Raw genomic sequence first — 21,466 nt, forward strand, 5'->3', positions numbered from 1 at the left:
CCTCTAGTTAAGTGTCCACATAGGACTGGTGGAGTGGTTTATTGCCTGTCGTGCATGCCTCTCCCCTTCTTCTATCAGAAACACTCTTTCATATGGGGAACCCACTTCATATATTTTAGATGGAGCTAATCTTGTCATTTGCAATCGTCTTTCCCCTGCCCTGAAGCTACTAATACCAAGGTCTTCTACCCATCTAACTACAGTGAATGATTCAGGGATAGCCAATTGCCTCAAGCCAGGCCATTAAGAATTTGCCTTGGGCCTTTCTGCACAGCTATCAGGGAAGATGGACTCTTTCTTCTGGTAGGTTATGAGTCTTGGAGTCTTGGTCTATCATGTATACCTTGTGGGAGTCTGTCTGAGAGCTGGTTGAGGAGAGAGAGAGAGAGATGGATTCCAGCTATATTAGTCAGGGTTCTCAAAAGAAACAGAACATTCACAGTATGTATGTGTATATATATATATATATATATATATATATATATATATATATATTTTTTTTTTTTTTTTTATTAGTGTAGGCTCTGTATTTCAAACTCAGGATTTCCTGGATCCAGGACCCATACCTGTTGCCTCTCTGACAGACATGTGCATTTCAATAAAGGATGCTGGGACAACTGAACACATGCAAAAAAATGAGTATGGACGCCTATCTCATATACCATATACAAAAATTAACTCAAAATGGATCGGTCCTATACATAAGAGATAAAACTATATAACTCTTAGAAGACAACACAGGCATAAATCTTCATGGCCTTCGGTTAGGCAATGGTTTCTTGGATATGACACCTAGTGCAAGCAACAAAGAAAAAAACAATGATAATTTACTGTGGCCTATTACTGTAAAGATATAATTTCAAAGCTACTGCCAGGTCTTTTGTGTCACTGAAAAATATCCATCAGCAGTACATAGTCCTATTATTTCAAATGCTCTAGTTGGCATGGTTTGAAACCCAGAGGATGCTCAATGGGAAACCACCCCACTGCATAATCATGTACGGTGCCATCTCTGTTAAGCGCAGGGAAATCTGTATGAATTTAGCTGCATTTAGGAAAGTTTCTCTTCGTTTACTTGACCTTACATTGTCCCAGAGCTGAGAAATGTTTGTCCCTGGAGTGCGTGCACGCATGTGTGCATGCGTGTGTGTGTTAGGTCCAATCAGTTACCAGAAAACTACAGGAGAAATGAAGATGTACATTTCATTTCACACTGGTGTAGACACTTGTGTGGTCCAGACTTGAGGTGTCAAATGAGACAGTTTTGCTGAACTTCCTCTTACTGAAAAACTCAAGAGAAATATTTTGCATAATTGTGCCCTATGAACTGCCCTGCTGGGGAGGGGTAAGGTGGAGTTTGGGTGTGGGTGGGCTATATATCCTACGGTGAAATAACTCTGTGGGTAGGGATTAGAGTGCTCCTAAATAGAAATTTTTAACAGTAGGAATTAAAGAAAACCCCTTCACTGAGAGGGAGTAAAGTAAATTTTAGGCAGTACAACCAGATACTGCTGTGTCCATGAAGGAAACTTCCAGTTCACATGAACTGTTTTAATATTTTCTTATTTCCCTTTGACTTTAGAAATAGTCATGCTTAGCATCTGATTTTAGTTTTTCTCTTGGGTTCTAAAATTTTATTTTATTATCTACAATCCTTCAGTAAAGCTCTAAAGGCATATTCACATGTAGGCAGTGTGGTTTTGTGAGTTGCAAGGGATTCACCCTTCCTGTCAGAGAGGAGCATCTGTTTGAGGAATTATGCAAAAGTGAGCAGAGGCTGAAGGCCGAGCTGAGACAGAAGAGCTCTCTGGATAAATGGATGCAATTTGTACTAATTCAGGAGTCAACTTAATATAATCCTCCTCTCCACACCAAAATGTGTCAGAGGGACAGCACAGAAAGGAAAAAAAAATTCTAAAGAAATCATCCAAGCTAATTTTCAGTCAATCATCTACTGTTAAAGTAAACATTTAAAAATATGTAAAGAAAGAAACTTTGACTTTGGTCATAGATGCTTTGTTTATCAATCACCCAGTATTCCAATCTACTCTCAGTTCACAGTAAGGAATTAAGTTTAATTTCAATAATGTTAAAAGAATGGTCTGATGATAAGTATGGGCAGGTAGGGAAAAGCTGAATTACTATATTCAGCTAATAAGATAATAGTAGGATTGAATCCATAGTGAATTAATAATCTCCCTTTTAATTTTATTATGTACTTCTGAAACAACACCTTGGAAAACTTATATTAAAATAACAGAAGCTATGGTTATATAGTAATGGGAACTACCTTGAAGTTTTAAATGAATAAACGATCTTGCTTTAAAATGATTTCACAGTAAGGTAGTACTATTGGTATGGATCTTGGTTCCAAAGAGAACAAAAATTAAAACTCCTATAAATCATATTTTAGGTCAACAGTTTTAAAACTTTTTGTCTCAAGACACTTTCACAATTTTACAAATTATTAAAAACCTTAAAAATGTTAATCTAGATCTTAAATATTTATATATCTATACATATTTGCAGTATTACAAATTAATTGGAGAAATGAAAATGTTTGTTAAAAATAGCAGTGACATGTTAACATATATAATGTGTTTTTATGAAAAACAAAACAAAAACAAAAAATACAGTGAAAGGTGGTATTGTTTTAGATTTTTGCAAATCTCGTTAAATGCTTGGCTTAATGGAAGACATTTGAATTCTCATATGTATTTTTGTATTCAATGTATTGTGCTATCGATATTGTTTTGGTTGAAGTATATTAAGAAGACCTAGCTTCACGCATATGTATAATTGGAAAAGTAAGAAATATTTTAATAACTTTTCCAGATAATTACAGGTATTCTTCTTTACAGTAGTATTCTTTGTAATGTACAATCAGAAACTATATCGATGAACTTTTTGTATTCTGTGAAAATCTATCAATCTGACTTATACTTTAAATGGATGTTTCACCCATCCTTGATTTTGTAACATTATGTATTAGTCATTTGAAAATATTGGTCCATTGAATTATACAAAGATTCAATATCTGGACACATTTCATTATACAAAATCCACTTGTTACTAAATTTTCTTCTGTAGAAAAGCCTCAAGAATTGGTAAGCTGTCAACTTCACAGTGGTAGATATGTTTTCTAAAATGTTTAATTTTTATTTGAAAGATTTAATCCTATCATGACAAGAAATACTGCCAGTGGTTTTCCTTGAATGACCATAAGTTTGTCAGTTGTTCTTTCAAGCAAAAATACATGTACGTAATAGTTAAACTTTAGTAAAATGAATGTTCCCAATTTCATCAAGGAACATTCTCAAATGAAGCAGGCAAATTTTTTTTTCCCTCTCAAATGCATGGCAGTGAAGAACAATGACTAGTAGAGTTTGGTGCCCTGCCTTTTATTTGTGCTAAGGCCCAGAAGTTTTATTTACTATTGAATTTACAGTAGTCAAAAAGAAAGTAATGGTATTTTTATAAAGAGCTCTGACTTTGCAGATGATTGAAAGGGTCCTGGGGATGGATCCCCAAAGGGCCATGGATCACACTTTTGAGAACGGCCATGGTAGGTATTAGGATAAACAACATAAAAACAACAGTCCCTATCCTCAGGTTCTTCTTCTGATAGAGGAAACCTACGGAGATGATTACAACATAGCTTTAGTGATACAAGAAACAGCAGCAGTGGGGAGGGCAGATTCAAGACAAGCATGGACATAGAGACCAGGCAGGACACTGTTGCAGCAACGAGAACATTAAGAAACTTTTAAACTGGTGTAATTACAGCACCTGGACTGATGAGACAGATGGGAGGGATGAAGCAATGAGGTAAACAGTGATGCCCTTCCCACGTAGGCATTACGGGAGGGGAAGGTGACTGCGCCTGGGAGGGGATAACGAGTGTACTTTTGGATTTACTGACCACGAGATGAATGTTAGATCCCCGGGAGAACGTGTCTAGCAGGCAGTTGAATATTCCTGCTCCTTCCCTGAGGACCTTGCAGTTTTCTCATTCACAGCTGTATCCTCAATGCCTAGCACAATTCCTAGCTCTCAATGTTGACTGAATAAATCAATACATGGTCATGAGCTCCTGATAATAATCTAGAAGGAGGATTAAACTTGGTAGTCATTTTATATCCATGCTTATTTGACACCAAAGAAGCGGGTGAGATCCTGGCTGCAGGATTGAACTCCCGCTAAACGGCCACAATAAGTGGACAATTGTTGGCTAAAACAGGTCACGACTGCCCATAACATAAAATTTTATTTTGGAAAACATGTTCCCGTATAAGCCAGCATACTTAATAATCAAGATTTGCTGCCTTTATGGCCATATATTAATAGCTGTCAGACTTGTTTTAATTGTGGTTTGGGGACTGACCTCATCGTCCCACACTTCAGCGTTGTAGAGGGAGTCTTTCACAGGCGTCTATTTGGGGCTGCCTCTCGGAGTCCCCACGAGCTGACTCTGGAGCGGGGTCAGGTGCAATGGGTCTCAGCGCCCGGTCAGGGGGCGGTGCTCAAGCCACCCGCCCCCGCTGACGCGACATAGGCTGAGATCTCCTCACGCGCGGGCGGTGCAATCACAGAGCGCGTCGCCGCCGGCTGGGCCCTCGCAATCCTCGTTCTGAAATCCCTCCGCCTGCGCTGTCCGACAGTCGTGTGCTGGCGCCTCGCATCCAGGGCACACAAGCTCGGTGGCCCGCGATTCCCAGCGGGTGATGTCCTCTTGAGCTCACGCTCTATTCCGTCTCTGTAGCACCCGTGCCACAGGTTCAGCCTGCTTCTTCCAGTCCTCCCTCGAGGCGTAGGGAGACCTCGGCGTGATAGAGCTCCGTGGGGGCGTGACCAGCGGCGGGCCCCGCCCCGTTCTGTGACGAACAGGGTGGTGCGCGCGGCAGCAGCGACTGGTTTTAGTGGGAGACTTAGGGGCCGGGTCCGACTCCGGGTGCTCGTCTGCAGGCTTCTCCCGCTGGGTCGAGTCCGAGAACCAGTGGCGACCTCTGCCTCCAGCGTCTCCGGCGAACCGAAGCAGCGGCGGCGGCAGCGGTCAGGATGGCGTTGCTGGGCTTACTGCAGGCGGGCGGGTCGGTGCTGGGGCAGGCGATGGAGCAAGTGACCGGCAGCAACCTCCTATCCATGCTACTGATCACCTGCGCCTTCACGCTCAGCCTGGTCTACCTGCTTCGCCTTGCCATCGGCCACCTTGCCCCGCTGCCGGCCGGGGCGGTAGGTGCACCCCCGGGGGTCCGGGAGAGGGACACGGGGACTCAGGGGTGGCGGCCGCAGCTGTGCTCTCCTGGGCGTGGGCGGCGGGCGCAAAGGAGGTCTAGGGGTAGCCGCCACTGTCCTGGCCCTATTGGCCCCACTATTCTGGCGGTGGCCGCGTGTCTGGTCCTGGCCGGGGTCGTACTTCCCGCGTTTGTGGTCTTAGTGATGCTGCTGGCCGTGGAACTGGGGTCCTAATGGCTGTGGCGCTGAGTGCCCTAGTAGCCGGACTGGGCGCTCCCACCAGGCCCGCAGTAGGGGTATTGCGGGCCCGGTGGGAGCTCGGGTGGCGATCCTGTTGGCAGCGATGGCCCTGGTGGCCGTCTTCCTGGTGACTGCCCTTGTGTGGTTCACTGTCCTGGGGCTGTGGCATTGCCCCTCATGGCGATTTATATCAGTATGAAGGGGGATGTGTTCACCAGTGGGAGTGACTGGAGTGCTGTGGGGACCTTCCTATGATGCTAATAAAAGCAGTTTCTCTAATGTAGTGGCTTTATTGACCACTGGCTTCATACGTCTCATTTTGATAAATGCACCCTTAACCAGAAAACAGCAAGTTTGAACCATAACAGGCAGTTAGTATTATCTTTCCTACCCATGGAATTTTTGAGGAAGTGGTATTTGTCTTTGGAAAGAAAGGTAGCTTTAGTATTTTAAGATTGCTGTTGTTACTATTATCTGAAGTGTGAGTTGTAGCACTCCTTACTATTTGAGTCCACCAAAGATCTGAGGAGTCTTAGGCTTTTTTTTATCATTGCAAGTTTGATTTCCAGGAGACTTAATGTTGTCATTTGCAAATCTCATTTTGGGGGCATCTAAAGTACCTTTTATAGTCAATACCCAGGAGTTCCTGCCAGAGTGGATCTGCGTTCTTTAAAATCAGTGGATCTAGTTCATTTGCAGTGAGAGAAGCATGAGATGTGTTCTGTTTACTGATGTCATTTATTTTACTTTTCCCTTATATCTGTACCTCAAGTTACTGTTTGTCTTTTTCTATACCTTCGTTAGGCAAGATTCTGGGACTAAAATTGTGAGTGGTAGTGGGAGTAAGTGGTGAAGAAACTACAGTTTGATTTTTCTGGTGGTTTGTTTGTTTGTTTTTGCTACTTATGATTAGAAAAGTTGCCTGGAGCCACCAGTAATAATAGTACTGGACATATTCTGCATAGTGTTCAGCATTTATAATGGCAGTGCCTTTGTGTTTGTCTAGTCATTCATCTTACACTGTGTTTTGAGCTTCTGTTCTTTTTACTGTGGGTACTCTTCTAAGATGCTTGCATTTTGGCTTTTCTTTATTACTTTGATGCTTCATTTTTGGATAACTTTAGTATTAATGGCAAATTTCATTTGGTCATGAAACTGGATTTCTTTCTCTCTCTTTTCAAAATATTTTATTTATTTATTCTTAGAGAGAGGGGATGAGAGGGAGAAGGAGAGGGAGAGAAACATCGATGTGAGAAACATTGATTGGGTGCCTCTCATACTCCATCCTGGGAGTGAACCCACAACCCAGGCATGTGCCTCCACTGGGAATTGAACCTGCAACCTTTTGTTTGCTGGACAATGCCCAATCAACGCCAGTCAGGGATGGATTTCTCTATTAAAATAAAATGTGAACTGAAACTTTTTTTTCTTTTGCAGAAAAGTCCACCATATATTTTCTCTCCAATTCCATTCCTTGGGCATGCCATAGCATTTGGGAAAAGTCCAATTGAATTCCTAGAAAATGCATATGAGAAGGTAAGTCTTCCAAATGATTAGAGAAAAAAAGTTAGTGTTTTGAAACTTTTATATGGCAGAACATTAAAAAGAAATTGTGATACTAAGCTTATCAGGGATAGGAAAGTTGGAGCTACTCCTGTTTAAGAGCTGGAGTGGCCGTTGGAGACCCTTTTTAATTTCTCCCACATCCTGGGGGTGACCTCTGAGCTACCACTGAGAAAACTTGTAGTTGTGGAGACTGGTTTCAAAACCACTGGCATAAATTTTGTATTCACTGATCACAGATTAAATGAATACTAATGAACACTTCTTTTTCTTAACCATGCATCTGTGGAGTTTTCTAACCTGCCTTACACGTCTTCTATCACTTTAGTTCTACTTGAATGACCCACCCACACAACACTATGGCCACTCAGATCTTTGCCTGCCTCCTCTCCAATGAGCTGTCTCATACAATTATAGCCATTTATCCCCCATTCCCACTTTGAACTTGTCATCATTTCTGTTTCACCTCCATAGTATGAATGTAGAGACCCCATTCTTAGACCTCAACCTCTTTTCCTGGTTTGCCTGTGCAACTCCTTGCATCATAACCATTCTTTGACCTCATTTGATCTTCCAGTCCATTGTTCCATTTACTTTGTCCTGATCTATCAGCTTTCTTTACTTTCCTTCTTTTACCACTTTGGGATCATGGTCCATCATTTGAGTTATACTCTTGCCAGTACCTTATTTTCCTTGACCCTGGATCTTTTCATTATGTTTATCTGGTAAAACCCCAACCTTGGAGGGCGGCCGTTATTTTCCCTTCCTTGTACCAGATTAGTTCCTTCCTAATTTCATGATTGCCTGTCTACCTTAAATGAGTTTTGAACACTGCTCAACAATGTATTATGTTCTTATGGTCGGCTTACTTTCCTACTCACCATAGTGTCTAATTCAGATCTTTATACATTTCTGAATCTTCCTATCTTTATATCAAAGCAGATGACTTTGTGTCCTCTTTAAAAAGAAATTGAAAACCATCAATGGGAACTATCTCATGTTCCCAATTTCAAACATACAAACCTATTTATGGCTATATAGTCCTATTTTTTCTTCCTATTATACTAATAATCATAGAACACTTAACTTTGTATCAGTATTTAGTGCCTTATATAGATTTTCTCATTGAAGTCCAACAAATCCCTTAGGTATATTCATTTTATAGATGATAAAACTTAGAAACAGGCCATGTTATTGTGCTTAAGCTCAGTGCTAGCTAGTGGCCAAGCTAGGATTTACATATGGTTTGACCTCCAAGCCTATGCTTTTAATAATAATAATAAAAGAAACACTTATATAATTTTTATTATGGCCAAGGCACTCTAACATATATTTTTTCTCTAGTATATAATATATACATATAGTACATATGTATTATATACATATACTCTAATATAGATAATAATTTCTAACATATATTTATTTAATCTTGACAATAGCTCTATGAAGTATTTGCTATTATTCTCATTTTATAGATGAGGGAAACTGAAGCACATTATTGGTGAGACACTGGTAAGACTGATAACTAAATAAACTTGTGGTGTCTTCACATAGCAAGCACTGTAGGAACGGCATCTCCCTTAGCTACTCCTATAAATTTATCTTTAACCAAGGGGAAGAAAAATTTGTATTCTCAAAGATACTCATTGCAGAATTGTATGTAATAAGCACACAAATCAACATATCACCCATGTCTAATAATGAAATAATAATTAATTATTAACATTATGTGGCCTGTGTATAAGATGGAAAATCTTTTCAATATAAACAGAGAGAAAAGCAGAGTAGAAAATTTTATATACATTCCATTTGCAACTGGATGAACATAATTATGAATTTGGACAAAGATGGGAGAAGAATTACATTAAGGTTTATGATTGCTTTTATTTTCAACAATGTATTGTTTTGTGATTTAAGAAATTAGTGTCTTAGTGGTATATATTTCTTGGTAACATCACTATGGTTACTTCTTTTCTCTCTAGTATGGACCTGTGTTTAGTTTTACAATGGTGGGCAAGACATTTACTTACCTTCTGGGGAGTGATGCTGCTGCACTGCTTTTTAATAGTAAAAATGAAGACCTGAATGCAGAAGACGTCTACAGTCGTCTGACAACACCTGTGTTTGGGAAGGGAGTTGCTTACGATGTGCCTAATCCAGTAAGTGACACTGTTATCTTCAAGAAAGATAAACCTGTAATATAGTAGTTACAGTGAGTAGTATAATAGTATACATTTAAAATGTAGAAACAGTTTCTTCCTTGGTTCAAAAATCTGAGAATCATGAGGCATTTAAAAGGAAAGCCATGAGTAACTGACAAACAATGGGTATTTTGTTTTATAATGTTGGCATGGGCTAAGCAATTTTAAAGGGTGTCCTATACAGAGCAACAGAATCTATGATGACTTAGCTTATTGGGATTTGATTTGAGAGGGTAAAAGGAAAATCCCATTATAGGGCCTCCTACTTTCCCACTCCTGCCTGAAATTCTAGCATAAGACCTCTTTGAGCTAGAGATATTTGACTTTAGAAGTTTGTGTGATTTCTTTTCCCTGCCAAAGTCAAATATTAAAGTGCTGCAAGTTGATGTAAAAATGAAACTCATATAATTGGCTCAGTTGCTTGGTGTGGGCTCTGGCTGCGAACGTATCACACACTACCAGTACCCTGCTGTCTTGTAGTTAAGAGAGTTGACATTAAATGTTTTTTCTGAGGATGGGGGAGTTGTGGGGAAATGAATGGCTCTCCTCAAGGTCAAAGCAAGAGCCCTAGAAAAACCCTCTGGTCAGATATATCAGTTTTTTCACACAGCTTATTAGATTCTTAAAACAGAAATGCTCCTGAGGGTTTATACCATTTTACTAAGACTATATTATATACTAATTAAACCTCTGGAAGATAATGTCAGTGAGGAATAATATTTGTTTGGGAATAGAACAGGAGACTATGTGAAGGAACATAAAAATATCGAAACATAATTGACCTTTGGGAGATTGTGTTGGCATCTGGGCTGGGTTGGAAGATTTGAAAATACTAAAATAGGAAAAGGGAGTCCTAGAGTCAGAAGTGGGAAAGGGGTGTATAGGAAGGCAGCCAGGAAGTGGGATTCCTAATTTATCATTTGTCTAGGGCCTGTGTAACAGGTGTCTTCTACACATTACTTCAGATATATGCATAAATGCTCTAAGTTTCACATATCTAAGTATAGTTTTAAAAAATCCTTGTACTGTTTTTCAATTTTTCAGAGGTTATTTTTGTTGAGTGTTACAGTTATATAATCCAATGGAAATTTTTTAAATTTTTAAATATTTGTATTTATTTGACAGAGAGAGAGAGAGACATTGATTGGTTGTTCCACTGATTTATGCATTCATTGGTTGATTATTGTATGTGCCCTGACTGGGGATCAAACCCACAACCTTGGTGTATTGGAACAATGCTCTGACCAACTGAGCTACCCAACCAGAGCCCCAAATGGATCTTGGACCTTGCAATAAAACAAAATTATGTTTTAATGTTGTATGCCTTTAATTTTTTTAAGGTTTTCTTAGAGCAGAAGAAAATGTTAAAAAGTGGCCTTAACATAGCTCATTTTAAACAGCACGTTTCTATAATTGAAAATGAAACAAAGGAATACTTTCAAAGTTGGGGAGAAAGTGGAGAAAAAAGTAAGTAAAATGTTTTTGTTTTGCATTTGTCCTAATATTTCTACTTTTCTGTAACTAGAAATGTAAGAATATATGTGCATGTGTAAAAACCAAACTATAACAGTGTAAAACCATCTTAGATTTAATGGAAGGAACATGCCGCGACTACCATGGAATTAAAAAGATCTGCGAGGAAATGATTTTTGTTGCTCACTAGCAAAACCTTAAAATGGATTAATTAGCATGTCTGTTATTTAGCGTATTTGTACTAATAATATAAAATAGTTCATGATTAGATTTTTAAATAAAGAATAAAACTTTTGCAAGTTCATTTTAAGATAAATAAAATAACTTTTATTCCTAATGATAAAGTAAAATCCTAAATGATTTAATTATATATGTATTATCTTATTTAATATCATATGGGAATGATTTATTCTATAAAAAAATAAATTTAAATACATAAGTACATAAGCTTTACCCTTACCAAAAGTTTGATTTTAGCCCATTCCAGTAGAAATCTTTTAAAAATGTATTATAAGCATTTTTGCATTACAGAGTGTACTCAATGTTTACTTATTTCTGGGAATCCAGTCTTTATATTGGACTGCAATAAGTGTTTCCTCCAGAGACAATGATCATATTCATGGCAGGAGGCAGAATCTGTCTTATGGGGTTGTGGGACTTCTGTGTAGGTTACCATGTTCTGGGTCTGGGCTTCAGCTCTATAAAAGGTCCAAAAACTTGATTAAAAAAATATATCTGAAGTTGATGTGATAAATTTCTGACCATATAAGAAGCTGATAATATGCAAGGATGCTAACTTAATGAATACAAGTGAGACATAATGATAGCACTAAGAACACCAGAATATTTGCTGAACTTCGCTTTGTTGGTGAGTCTAACTGGAAAGCCAGCAGATAATTGGAATTTCATTTGGCGAACATGGAATTAAAGAACATGGCATTGATTGGATAATTTTTATGACTTAAATGTCATTCAAATAATGCTTGCCTGATGAATCTGTTCCCATGTTGGGCTATATGAATTGATGATTAGTTACAGTTTTCTCTCATATATTGGTCAAGACTTCAGTTTTTAGTCCTGACCTTCCCACTTTTGACTTGGGAAATAACCCATTCTTCATTTTTTAGACTGCTATTCCTTGGGAAGCACCTCTTTATTGTCCTTATAGGCACTAAATAACCTTTTTGCTGCTTTTGTTACAGTGTGACCTTGGACTGAGACAGCCATATTCATTTTTATCTTTGTTTTATCTTTTCAAGGTGGAGGACTCATGAGTGACTTAGCGATGCCTTTGTGGCACTGATTTTGGCTGTTCAGAGGGGTGGGGTGCAGTGCTTTTTTCCCATCATTTGGTTTCTTGCCTCTCTTTGTCTTGCTGGGTAAGGTAGTCACATATCTGTCTATAAGCGTTTTTTTGTTGGTTTTTGAGTTAAGTTTTCGTTCTCACTTTTCCTTCATAATTTTATCTCTAAGAAAGCAGAACATTTCAAAAGAATTTTTGGCAATATTAATTGGAATGATCTTTTTCCTCTTTAGATTTATTTGAAGCTCTCTCTGAGCTCATAATTTTAACAGCTAGCCATTGTTTACATGGAAAGGAAATCAGAAGTCAACTTAATGAGAAGGTGGCGCAACTGTATGCAGATTTGGATGGAGGCTTTAGCCACGCAGCTTGGCTGTTACCGGGTTGGCTCCCTTTGCCTAGTTTCAGGTATGGATAAAGAAACTACTTTCGGAGATTTAACTGTATAATGACTGTAGTGTTGGTATGCTTTGTGTTAACAGAGATAAAAATTAAACATTAAACAATTGAAGTACAAATTGGCAGTTACAGAATAGTCACGGGGATGTATAGTATAGCATGGGGAATATAGTCAATAATATTGTAATAATTATGCTGGGTACTGGGGGATCACTTGGTAAAGTATATAAATGTCTCACGACTGTGCTGTACACCTGAAACTAATATAATATTGAATGTCAACTGTAATTGAAAAATTAAACGTTAAACAAATAGATTTGAGGTGATTATGAGTCCTCATTCTTTTATAAGAATTCAAGACAGGTTTTCTTTATATAGTGAGCTCATTTGAGGTAAGTTTGTTTATTAAAAAGGTAATTTGTTGTCTGTCCTAATATTTTAAAACCTACTTATCTGACATATTCTTTGTACTCAGGCAAGTCTCTAAACTCTACCAAAAAGTGATATGGCCCTATATGCACTCATTTGAGAGCATTTGACTACTTTGCAGTATATTGTGAAATTTTTTGTTTGTTTGAAATATTAATGCTTTTTAAAATTTTTATCTTTGTCTCCTTGTCAACTGTAATTTGATTGCCTAAGTGGTGGAGACCATCTGCGATACAAAGAAATATTGCCCATAGGACTTGATGTGTAGCTTAGTGCCTTGCATATTAGTAGGCCTTCTGTACCTTTGTTGATTCTTTTCTATTTGAATGAGAGATGGAGAGTTGTTACTTTTCCTTTTGTCGGCCGTTTCTGTGTACTTAGAATAAAGAGGGGTGGGAGGGGAAAGCCAAGGGAGGGTCTTGAGGTCTTTGGAATTCATAATACCTTTCAGTTGTAGGGAACTTTGCCGTTTTCCAAATGCTTTCATCCATATTATGTTAGAATATCCAGCCCAGCCCTGGGCCTAGAGTAGGTTCTCCATAAATGTGCATTAAGCTTATTTCCACCTTTCCTACCTCCTGGATGGAGTCAGAAATTCCTGAGCTTGTTAAGATAGGCCCTTCACCAGCCTTTCCAGCCAATCCTCTCTCTGTCTTACCTGATTCAACTGATTCAACCAAATTGGCCCATTCATTTTCTTAAACAGGCCTTATGTTTTCCTGGCTCTGCTGTGTTCATACTGTTAAACTTGAACATCATCTTCCCTTCTTCCCATATTATCCTCAGTAACAGTTTTAAAAATGAAGCAGGGCAGGAATTTTTTATTAGAAGGCTTTAGAAAGGGGCAAGGTAGTTAAGAGTGCCTGGTTTTAAACTTTGGCTCCACTGTGCACTGGCTACGTGGTCTCAATCAGCTTTCTGTGAAGTAAGCATAACAGCTTAATTTACCTCACAGGAGGTCAAAGTGGGTGGTTCATGTAAGACCCAGTACCCGTTACCTAGTGCTCTCCAAATGAAAACTTGGGGAGTTGAAGTTTGTTTTCTGACTTTTAGTATTTTTAACCCCTATAAAACTTTGATGTCTCAGAAAATGAAGAGCAGAATCAAATCCTATATGCTGTAATCATGTTCTAAATCTTAGATTTCAATAATCCTAAATAAATTCTAGGTTTTTTTAAACCCTAGATCCTATAGAAGAACCAGAGTGACTCTCCATCTGTTTCAAGAATTAATTTAGTTAAAATCGGAATTTTACGTTAACCTGAAAGGAATGTACTGCTATCTGTTAAACTGAAAAATGATTCTGAAGGAATAATCATTTGAGTCTTGTTTTAGACCTTTAGTTAAATCACAGGCACTGTGTTAAGGATCAGGGATCTATATGTTAAAAACACAGTTTTTGCCCTGAGGCACTCTAGAAATTCCTAAAAATATGTGATTTTCACGGTGTCTTTTTTTTTTTCCCCTTGGTTCTGAGTTTTATCAGTTATTTTAGAGTCATAAAAGCTAGTTAAATAAGGTTGCTTTAAGCTAGGTCCTGGTTATTTTCAAAAGGAATTTGATGCCAGAAAGTATTGCTTTATTTCTGAAGTTATTTTCATCTTTCAATTACAGACGCAGAGACAGAGCTCATCGAGAGATCAAGAATATTTTTTATAAGGCAATCCAGAAACGGAGACAGTCAGAAGAAAAAATTGATGACATTCTCCAAACTTTACTAGATTCTACTTACAAGTAAGAGCTGTTCAGATATATGAAGCTAAAGCCGGAGATTACACATTAAATCATAATTAAATAATATCTCCAGTTAAAAAATAATTATGTTGGCAAAATTAGTAACTGTGACGTTTGGGCTTTTTAAACAGGTGAGATATAAATTACTGGGATCCTGTACCTTACTGGAGGGGTTGCCCAAGGATTGCGCATGGTGCAAAGTTTGCTAGGAAACTGCAATGAAGTCTTTTGTATTCAGAACCATGTTTCCTATTGGTTTGTCTCTTTTCCCTGATGGGCATATGCAAGAGGGTGTTATACCTAAACATTAATTCATTATGACCCTTTATTTAAAGGTTGAAGTGTGAAATGTGTCTGCCAAAATGTTAAATGTGTGTGTATGGTTCATTCCATAGGGATGGGCGTCCCTTGACAGATGATGAAGTAGCAGGCATGCTTATTGGGCTGCTCCTGGCAGGGCAGCATACGTCCTCAACTACAAGTGCCTGGATGGGCTTCTTTTTGGCCAGAGACAAGACACTTCAAGAAAAATGTTATTTAGAACAGAAAACAGTCTGTGGAGGGAATCTGCCTCCTTTAACATATGACCAGGTTTGTTGGATTTTCATTTAAAGTGCTGCCTTATCTGAGTATCTGTGGCTAAATTTTAAAGGCGAAAATTTGAACAACAAAAGCAAGAATAAACATGGTATATCAAACTAAAAAGTTTTTGCACAGCAAAGGAATAAAATGAAAAGACAGCCTACTGAATGGCAGAAGATATTTGCAAATGATACATCCAATAAAGGGTTAACACCCAAAATTTACGAGGAATTCATACAACTTAACACCAAAAAAACAAACAAACAAACAAAAAAAACCCACAAGCAACTTGATTAAAATATGGGTAGAGGACCTGAGTAGACATTTCTCCAAAGAGACACACAGATGGCCAATAGACATATGAAAAGATGCTCAACATAACTAATATCAGGGAAATGCAAATCAAAACCATAATGATATACCACCTCACACCTATCAGACTGGCTATCATCAAGGTATCAATAGATAAGTGGTGGTGAGGATGTAGAGAAAAGGGAACCCTCATGCACTGTTTGTGGGATTGTAGATTGGCATAGTCACTGGAAATCAATATGGGGACTCCTCAAAAATTTAAGAATGGAACTGCTATATGACTCAGCAATACCGCTTCTGGGTATTTATCTGAAGAAAAAAACCCCACTAATTTGAAAAGATATGTGCACCCCTATGTTTACGATAGCATTATTTATAATAACCAAGATCTGGAAACAACCTAGGTGTCTATCAATATCTAAATGGATAAAGATGATGTGATACGCGCGCGCACACACACAATAGAATATTACTTGGCAATAAAAAGGAATGAAACCTTGCTGTTTGTGACACGAGAGTATTTGATTGGCTCAGAGGACATTATGCTAAGTGAGATAAGTCAGACAGAAAGACAAATACTGTGTGATTTCACTTATATGTGGAATCTAGAAAAACAAATGAATAAACAAAATTAACAGACCCATAGATAACAGAGCAAGCTGATGGCTACCGAAGAGGAAGAGGTGGGGATGGGTGAAAATAATAATACAAAAAGAAAAGAATAGAAAAAATACAGGGGACAATTTGAGATTTTCTGTGTCCTATCTAGCTTAATTTGACTAGCTTGATTTTTGGAAATTCTCCATAGTCCTCCATGAAATGTCCCAGTGCTGGATTTGGTTAGCTAGTATTTTGTTGAGGATTTTTACATCTTTGTTTATAAGGAATATTGATCTGTAGTTTTAATGTGATGTCTTTGATAGGTTTTGGTATCAGAGTAATACACATCTCATGAGTGTGGAAGTATTCTCTTCTCTTTTATTTTTTGGAAGAGTTTAAGAAGGCTTGGTGGTAATACTTTCTTACATGTCTAATAGAGTTCCCCAGAGAACTCATCTCTGGGTGTTTTTCTTTTTCTTTTTTTTTTTTTGTGGGAAGTTTTCTGATTACTATTTTAATCTCTTTAACTTGTTACAGGCTTATATATTCTCTTTCTCTTTGAGTCAGTTTTGGTAGTTTGTGTCTTTCTAGGGATTTATTCATTTTATCTAGGTTACCTAAAATGTTGGCTTACAATTGTTATAATAGTCTCTTATAATACCTTTTATTTCTGTAAGGTCAGTAGTAATGTCTCCTCTTTCATTTCTGATTTTAGTAACTTTTAAAATAATAGCTTAATTGATATGTAATTCACACACTGTAAAATCCATTCATTAAAAGTATACAGTTTTTAAATATATTCATAGTTGTGAAACCATCACAATTTACTTTTAGAACATGTACATCACTTCCAAAGCCAGTATGTGTTAGTAGTTACTCTCCATTTTTCCTGTGCCCTACACCTGGAAACCACTCATCTACTCTTGGTCTCTGTGGATTTGCCTATTTTGGACATTTTATAAACGATCACATTCACACAATATGTGGTCTTTTGAGACTGACTTCTTTCACTTAGCATGTTTTCCGGGTTAATCCATGTTGTAGTATGTATCAGTATTTCAGCTTCTTTATTGACTAGTAATAGCCTATAATATGGATATACATTTGTTTATCCATTCAGTTGATGGACATTTGGGTTGTTTCTACCTTTTGGCTGTTATCAATAATTCTGCTCTAAACATTTGTATACAGGTTTTTAAAAAGCTGACATTGATGATTTTTGCTATTATTTTTTAGATGAATTTTTGTAGGTCTTTACCATGCCCTTCTTCACAGTGAGTCTGTCCTCTTTTCCCTTGTTGACCTTGGACAGTAATAGAACGAGATAATCCCAGTTACCTTGAACCAGTTACCTCTGCAGTTCAACTCAGAATATAAGCTATTTTGTAATAACCCAGAAGAAATAATTTTAACTTAAAAGTAAATAAAATTTTACAAATTTTATAATTATAAATTATTTAAGTTAAAATAGTGTTGAAGTATGTTAAATATATTTAACTTTAAAATACTGTTTAAGTATGTTAAGTATTTGTATAACTCAGGAAATGTTTTCTCGTTTCAGCTCAAGGATCTAAATTTACTTGATCGCTGTATAAAAGAAACATTAAGACTTCGGCCTCCTATAATGACCATGATGAGAATGGCCAAAACCCCTCAGGTGAGTCTCTTAGACCTCTCCTTCTATGCCCCTAATTTTAACTTATCAAAAAAATGATTTCCAGAAAGAGAATTTTTGAAATTAAAGTAGATAATCACTTCTACCTAGTTTTCAATTTTACATATTCTAAATATACATTTTCACATTAATTGCAGACAGTATACAAGCTAATCTGTTCCCTGCATTTTTTTATTTAACAATTAGGATTTTTCAAATGGAAGTAATATTTCTTATTTTTAAAATGTTTTGTTGTTGGAAATTTTAACTTATGTGAGTGTAAAAATGAGATTATGAAAACCCACCCCTACCTCTGAGGCATTGACTTTATTTGTGTATATACTTGTAGCCCAATTGTGTGTCATTTGGAAATCATCTTGAGTTTAAATACAGTAATCCCTCTCTATATTGTAGTTCACTTGTAGTCTCATTGTATCGCGGGATTTTTAAAAATATTTATCGCGGATTTTTTTGTATACCGCAGGATTTTTTGCAGTACTGTATATGTATGTTGTTAAAGTTACGTAGGTTTAAGAGTGTAGAATAAATGTAAGGTTCCTGCTTTGCGGCGTGGGGGGTGTGTGTCTAGAACGTAATAACCGCGATAAATGAGGAAATACTGTAATTTTTTGCTGGCCTTTCATCTAGTTTTTAAATATATGTACATCTGATGTATATTAATGCTTTATTACACAATGACCTGATTATTTGGTAGAATATTTTAAAATTAATGAAATTTTTTGCTTGCATTTGTAGGTTGTGGCAGGGTATACCATTCCTCCAGGACATCAGGTGTGTGTTTCTCCCACTGTCAATCAAAGACTCAAAGACTCATGGAATGCACGTCTGGACTTTAATCCTGATCGCTACTTACAGGACAACCCAGCATCTGGGGAGAAGTTTGCCTATGTGCCATTTGGAGCTGGTAGGATCAATATATTTACATTTGAAATGTTTGTTCTGAGAACAGCTTGTTAGATGTTCTCAGAACAAACAAAAATGCTCCATGTGAATTTTATTTATAGATATCTTACCCTTTTCTAATAGACATTTTTGCAAAAATGTCCTCTACAGTCCAGTTCAATTCTGACATTCTCTTCCCGGGGTTAGCACAGACCCCACTGGTTAAAGGCTCACTCCACAAGGCTGCTCTCCTCCCCCCACTGCAAATACCAGTTGCAAGTCCAGTTGTCACCTGTTCTTCTGACCAGCTGGTTATAAATCGGAGGTTCTCTCAGTTCCCTCCTTGGGGTTCCATAATTTGTTAGAATGGCTCACAGAACTCAGAAAAGTGCACTTACTGGACTGAAGATACAGGTCAGGAACAGCCTGACTGAGATGTGTAGGGCAGGGGGGCCGGGGCACAGAGCTTCCGTAGCCTCTCTGGGTGTGCCGCCCTCCCAGCACCTTCACGTGTTCACCAGCCTGGAACCTCGGAACACCCCTTGTATTTTAAGGATTTTTATGGAGGCTTCATCACATGGGAATGATTGATTAAACCATTGATCATTTGTGATTAATTCAACCTGCAGCTCCTCTCTGTCCTTCCTGAGGGGCTTTCCAAAAGTCACCTCTTTTCACTTAAGAAGTTCCAAGGGTTGGAGAAGCTCTGTGCCAACAATATGAGGAGGACCATATATATATTTCTTATTACAAATTAACAATATCACAGTTGCTATACCTTTACTGTTGACATCAGATTTGAAGTCAGTTTAAGTGCTCCAACTTTTTTTTCAGTATCAATTTGCATATCCGAGGTCCTTTGCATTTCTATATTCATTTTAGAATCAGCTTGTCAGTTTTTATCTGTGTATGATAAAAATTTTCAAATTTTAATCTCAGTATGTGTTTCTGTTTTGGATTTATTAAATGACTTTTTCTTCCACTATCATTTGTAATGGCATTTAAAGTTTTGATTGGAAGGTTTATATTGATTTTTAAACTAATTACGGCTCTCTTGAGAGAGAAGGTAATAATATTGTAGTATATTGTCCATCTAGATTAGCATCATGTATTTCAAACCTTACATATGTTTAACCTAGATAGATGTTAAGTTTCAAAAAAGTGATTGGAAAAGTCATTATTAATTACCCAATGCTGTTTCCCCTAAAAACAGATGTTGAAAATCTCCTGGGGTTTTTATTAACTATTTATATTCTTGTTTTATGCAAAAAAGAATGCCTTTTTATTATAATATCTGTGTATCTGTTCTTCACCTAAACTGTAGCTAAAAAATTTCATCAATGCAGGCTAAAAGAAGTGAGAAAGAATTTCAGCTGATTCTTATGAAAACTTTTTTTTCTTACAGGGCGTCATCGTTGTATTGGGGAGAATTTTGCCTATGTGCAAATCAAGACAATTTGGTCGACTATGCTTCGTTTATATGAATTTGATCTCATTGATGGCTATTTTCCTACTGTGAATTATACAACCATGATTCACACCCCTGAAAACCCAGTTATCCGATACAAACGAAGATCAAAATGAAAAATGCTGCAAGGAACTACAACTTGGGACATCACTGTAAACAGCAAAAGCATTTGAAGAGAATGAAGTTTATGAAATAACTCTGTATACTCTGAGTGTGTAACTTGAAAAGACAGCCAGCGTAACAGTTTTTATACTTTCTTAACTGAATGGTTCCATAAAATCTAATGGCAATTCAGACATTTCCTGATAGTTTTATGATGGGTATTTACTACATATGCACTATTTAAGGAACTCAAGCTCATCAGTAAAACATTGTTTAGGGGGATCTTGATTATTGGCAGATTCTAAATAATACAATTTTGGGGTATTAATTTTAAGAGCATACTTAGCTCTTAGCAAGTAAGTTCAGGGTATTCAAATCTTGGACCAGACCTGCAGGTATAAAAGCTTGCTGAGGTACTCGGAAGCCTTAGGTTCTTTATTCATTTATTGGGTAATGTTGGTTTGTGTGAGGATTGGTGGTTAGGGAACAAACCCACATGGAAAGCCTTGGGTGAAAGAGGATCCTAGTAATTGTTCTGGTATGAGAGCAGCAATGGAGCTGTTGTAGAAATATATGTCCTTACGGAGTACTATCTAAAGGAAACAGATCTATGACAAGGACTTACATTTCCTATAAGTAGTAATTCCAAAGACTGCATTAACTTAGTCTAATTACTAAATATTTTATCTACCTGATATATTTGTTTCTGGTTCTACATGGTGAACGCTCTGTGAAAATCCAAAATAAAGTCCCTAAGGGGTAATTTTTGTTCTCTTTGGCTCCAGGTGGTTCCCTGCTTCCTCTCCACAATCTATTTAGGATGTTTCTGTTTATTAAAACTTTAGTTAGATCAACAAGCTTTTTTTTAATACAAAATCCGAGGTCGGAGAACTATGGCTTTAAGACAAGGATAATAAGCAGCAGGATCCTTGAGGGTGGTATCATTGGTCATATTCTGTGAAGACTGTGTTCAAGACTCGACTTACATTTTAACTGGGGGCCTGTCTTATATACCTGATATTTGACTACATAGTCTGTTTTTACTACGTGAAGTCAAAATATTTTCCCTTGTGTGCATAACAGTTCTGTTTAGGAGGCTGGAGGACTCATGTTAAATGCTGTCTCAGCTTTTAAGAGTTTTTCACATTAAAATTATCTTGGAGAAAAATATAGTCTGTATTCATGAATTATAAAGCATGTGAGCTTTAGTGAGAAGGATTAGAATTCAGGAATCTAGGAACTTTGATCAGAAAAAAAATTCCATCCTT

The 21,466-nt window shown here is 37.4% G+C and overlaps 1 protein-coding gene across 1 annotated transcript; it reads left to right on the forward strand.

The window, feature by feature from the left end:
• The first annotated feature begins 4,624 nt into the window (after window positions 1–4,624).
• Window positions 4,625–20,299, forward strand: CYP51A1 (cytochrome P450 family 51 subfamily A member 1). The gene is made up of 10 exons (XM_090287255.1): window positions 4,625–5,232; window positions 6,913–7,011; window positions 9,021–9,197; window positions 10,580–10,706; window positions 12,249–12,423; window positions 14,458–14,577; window positions 14,973–15,168; window positions 17,633–17,728; window positions 18,482–18,650; window positions 20,034–20,299. The coding sequence occupies exons 1-10, from the start codon at window positions 5,059–5,061 to the stop codon at window positions 20,210–20,212; spliced, it is 1,512 nt and encodes a 503-aa protein (XP_090143381.1). The 5' UTR covers window positions 4,625–5,058; the 3' UTR covers window positions 20,213–20,299.
• The last annotated feature ends 1,167 nt before the right edge of the window (window positions 20,300–21,466 follow it).

This window comes from Furipterus horrens, unplaced genomic scaffold (genome assembly GCF_987537825.1).
Source record: "Furipterus horrens unplaced genomic scaffold, mFurHor1.1.pri manual_scaffold_9, whole genome shotgun sequence".
Lineage (NCBI taxonomy): Eukaryota > Metazoa > Chordata > Mammalia > Chiroptera > Furipteridae > Furipterus > Furipterus horrens.

Bases quoted from the DNA above. Each gene is read 5' to 3' on its own strand.
- CYP51A1 (XM_090287255.1), top strand. From the start codon at position 5,059: ATGGCGTTGCTGGGCTTACTGCAGGCGGGCGGGTCGGTGCTGGGGCAG. The intron at 9,198-10,579 runs GTAAGTGACACT...AATTTTTTTAAG, and splicing joins CTTACGATGTGCCTAATCCA to GTTTTCTTAGAGCAGAAGAA. The intron at 12,424-14,457 runs GTATGGATAAAG...TTTCAATTACAG, and splicing joins CTCCCTTTGCCTAGTTTCAG to ACGCAGAGACAGAGCTCATC.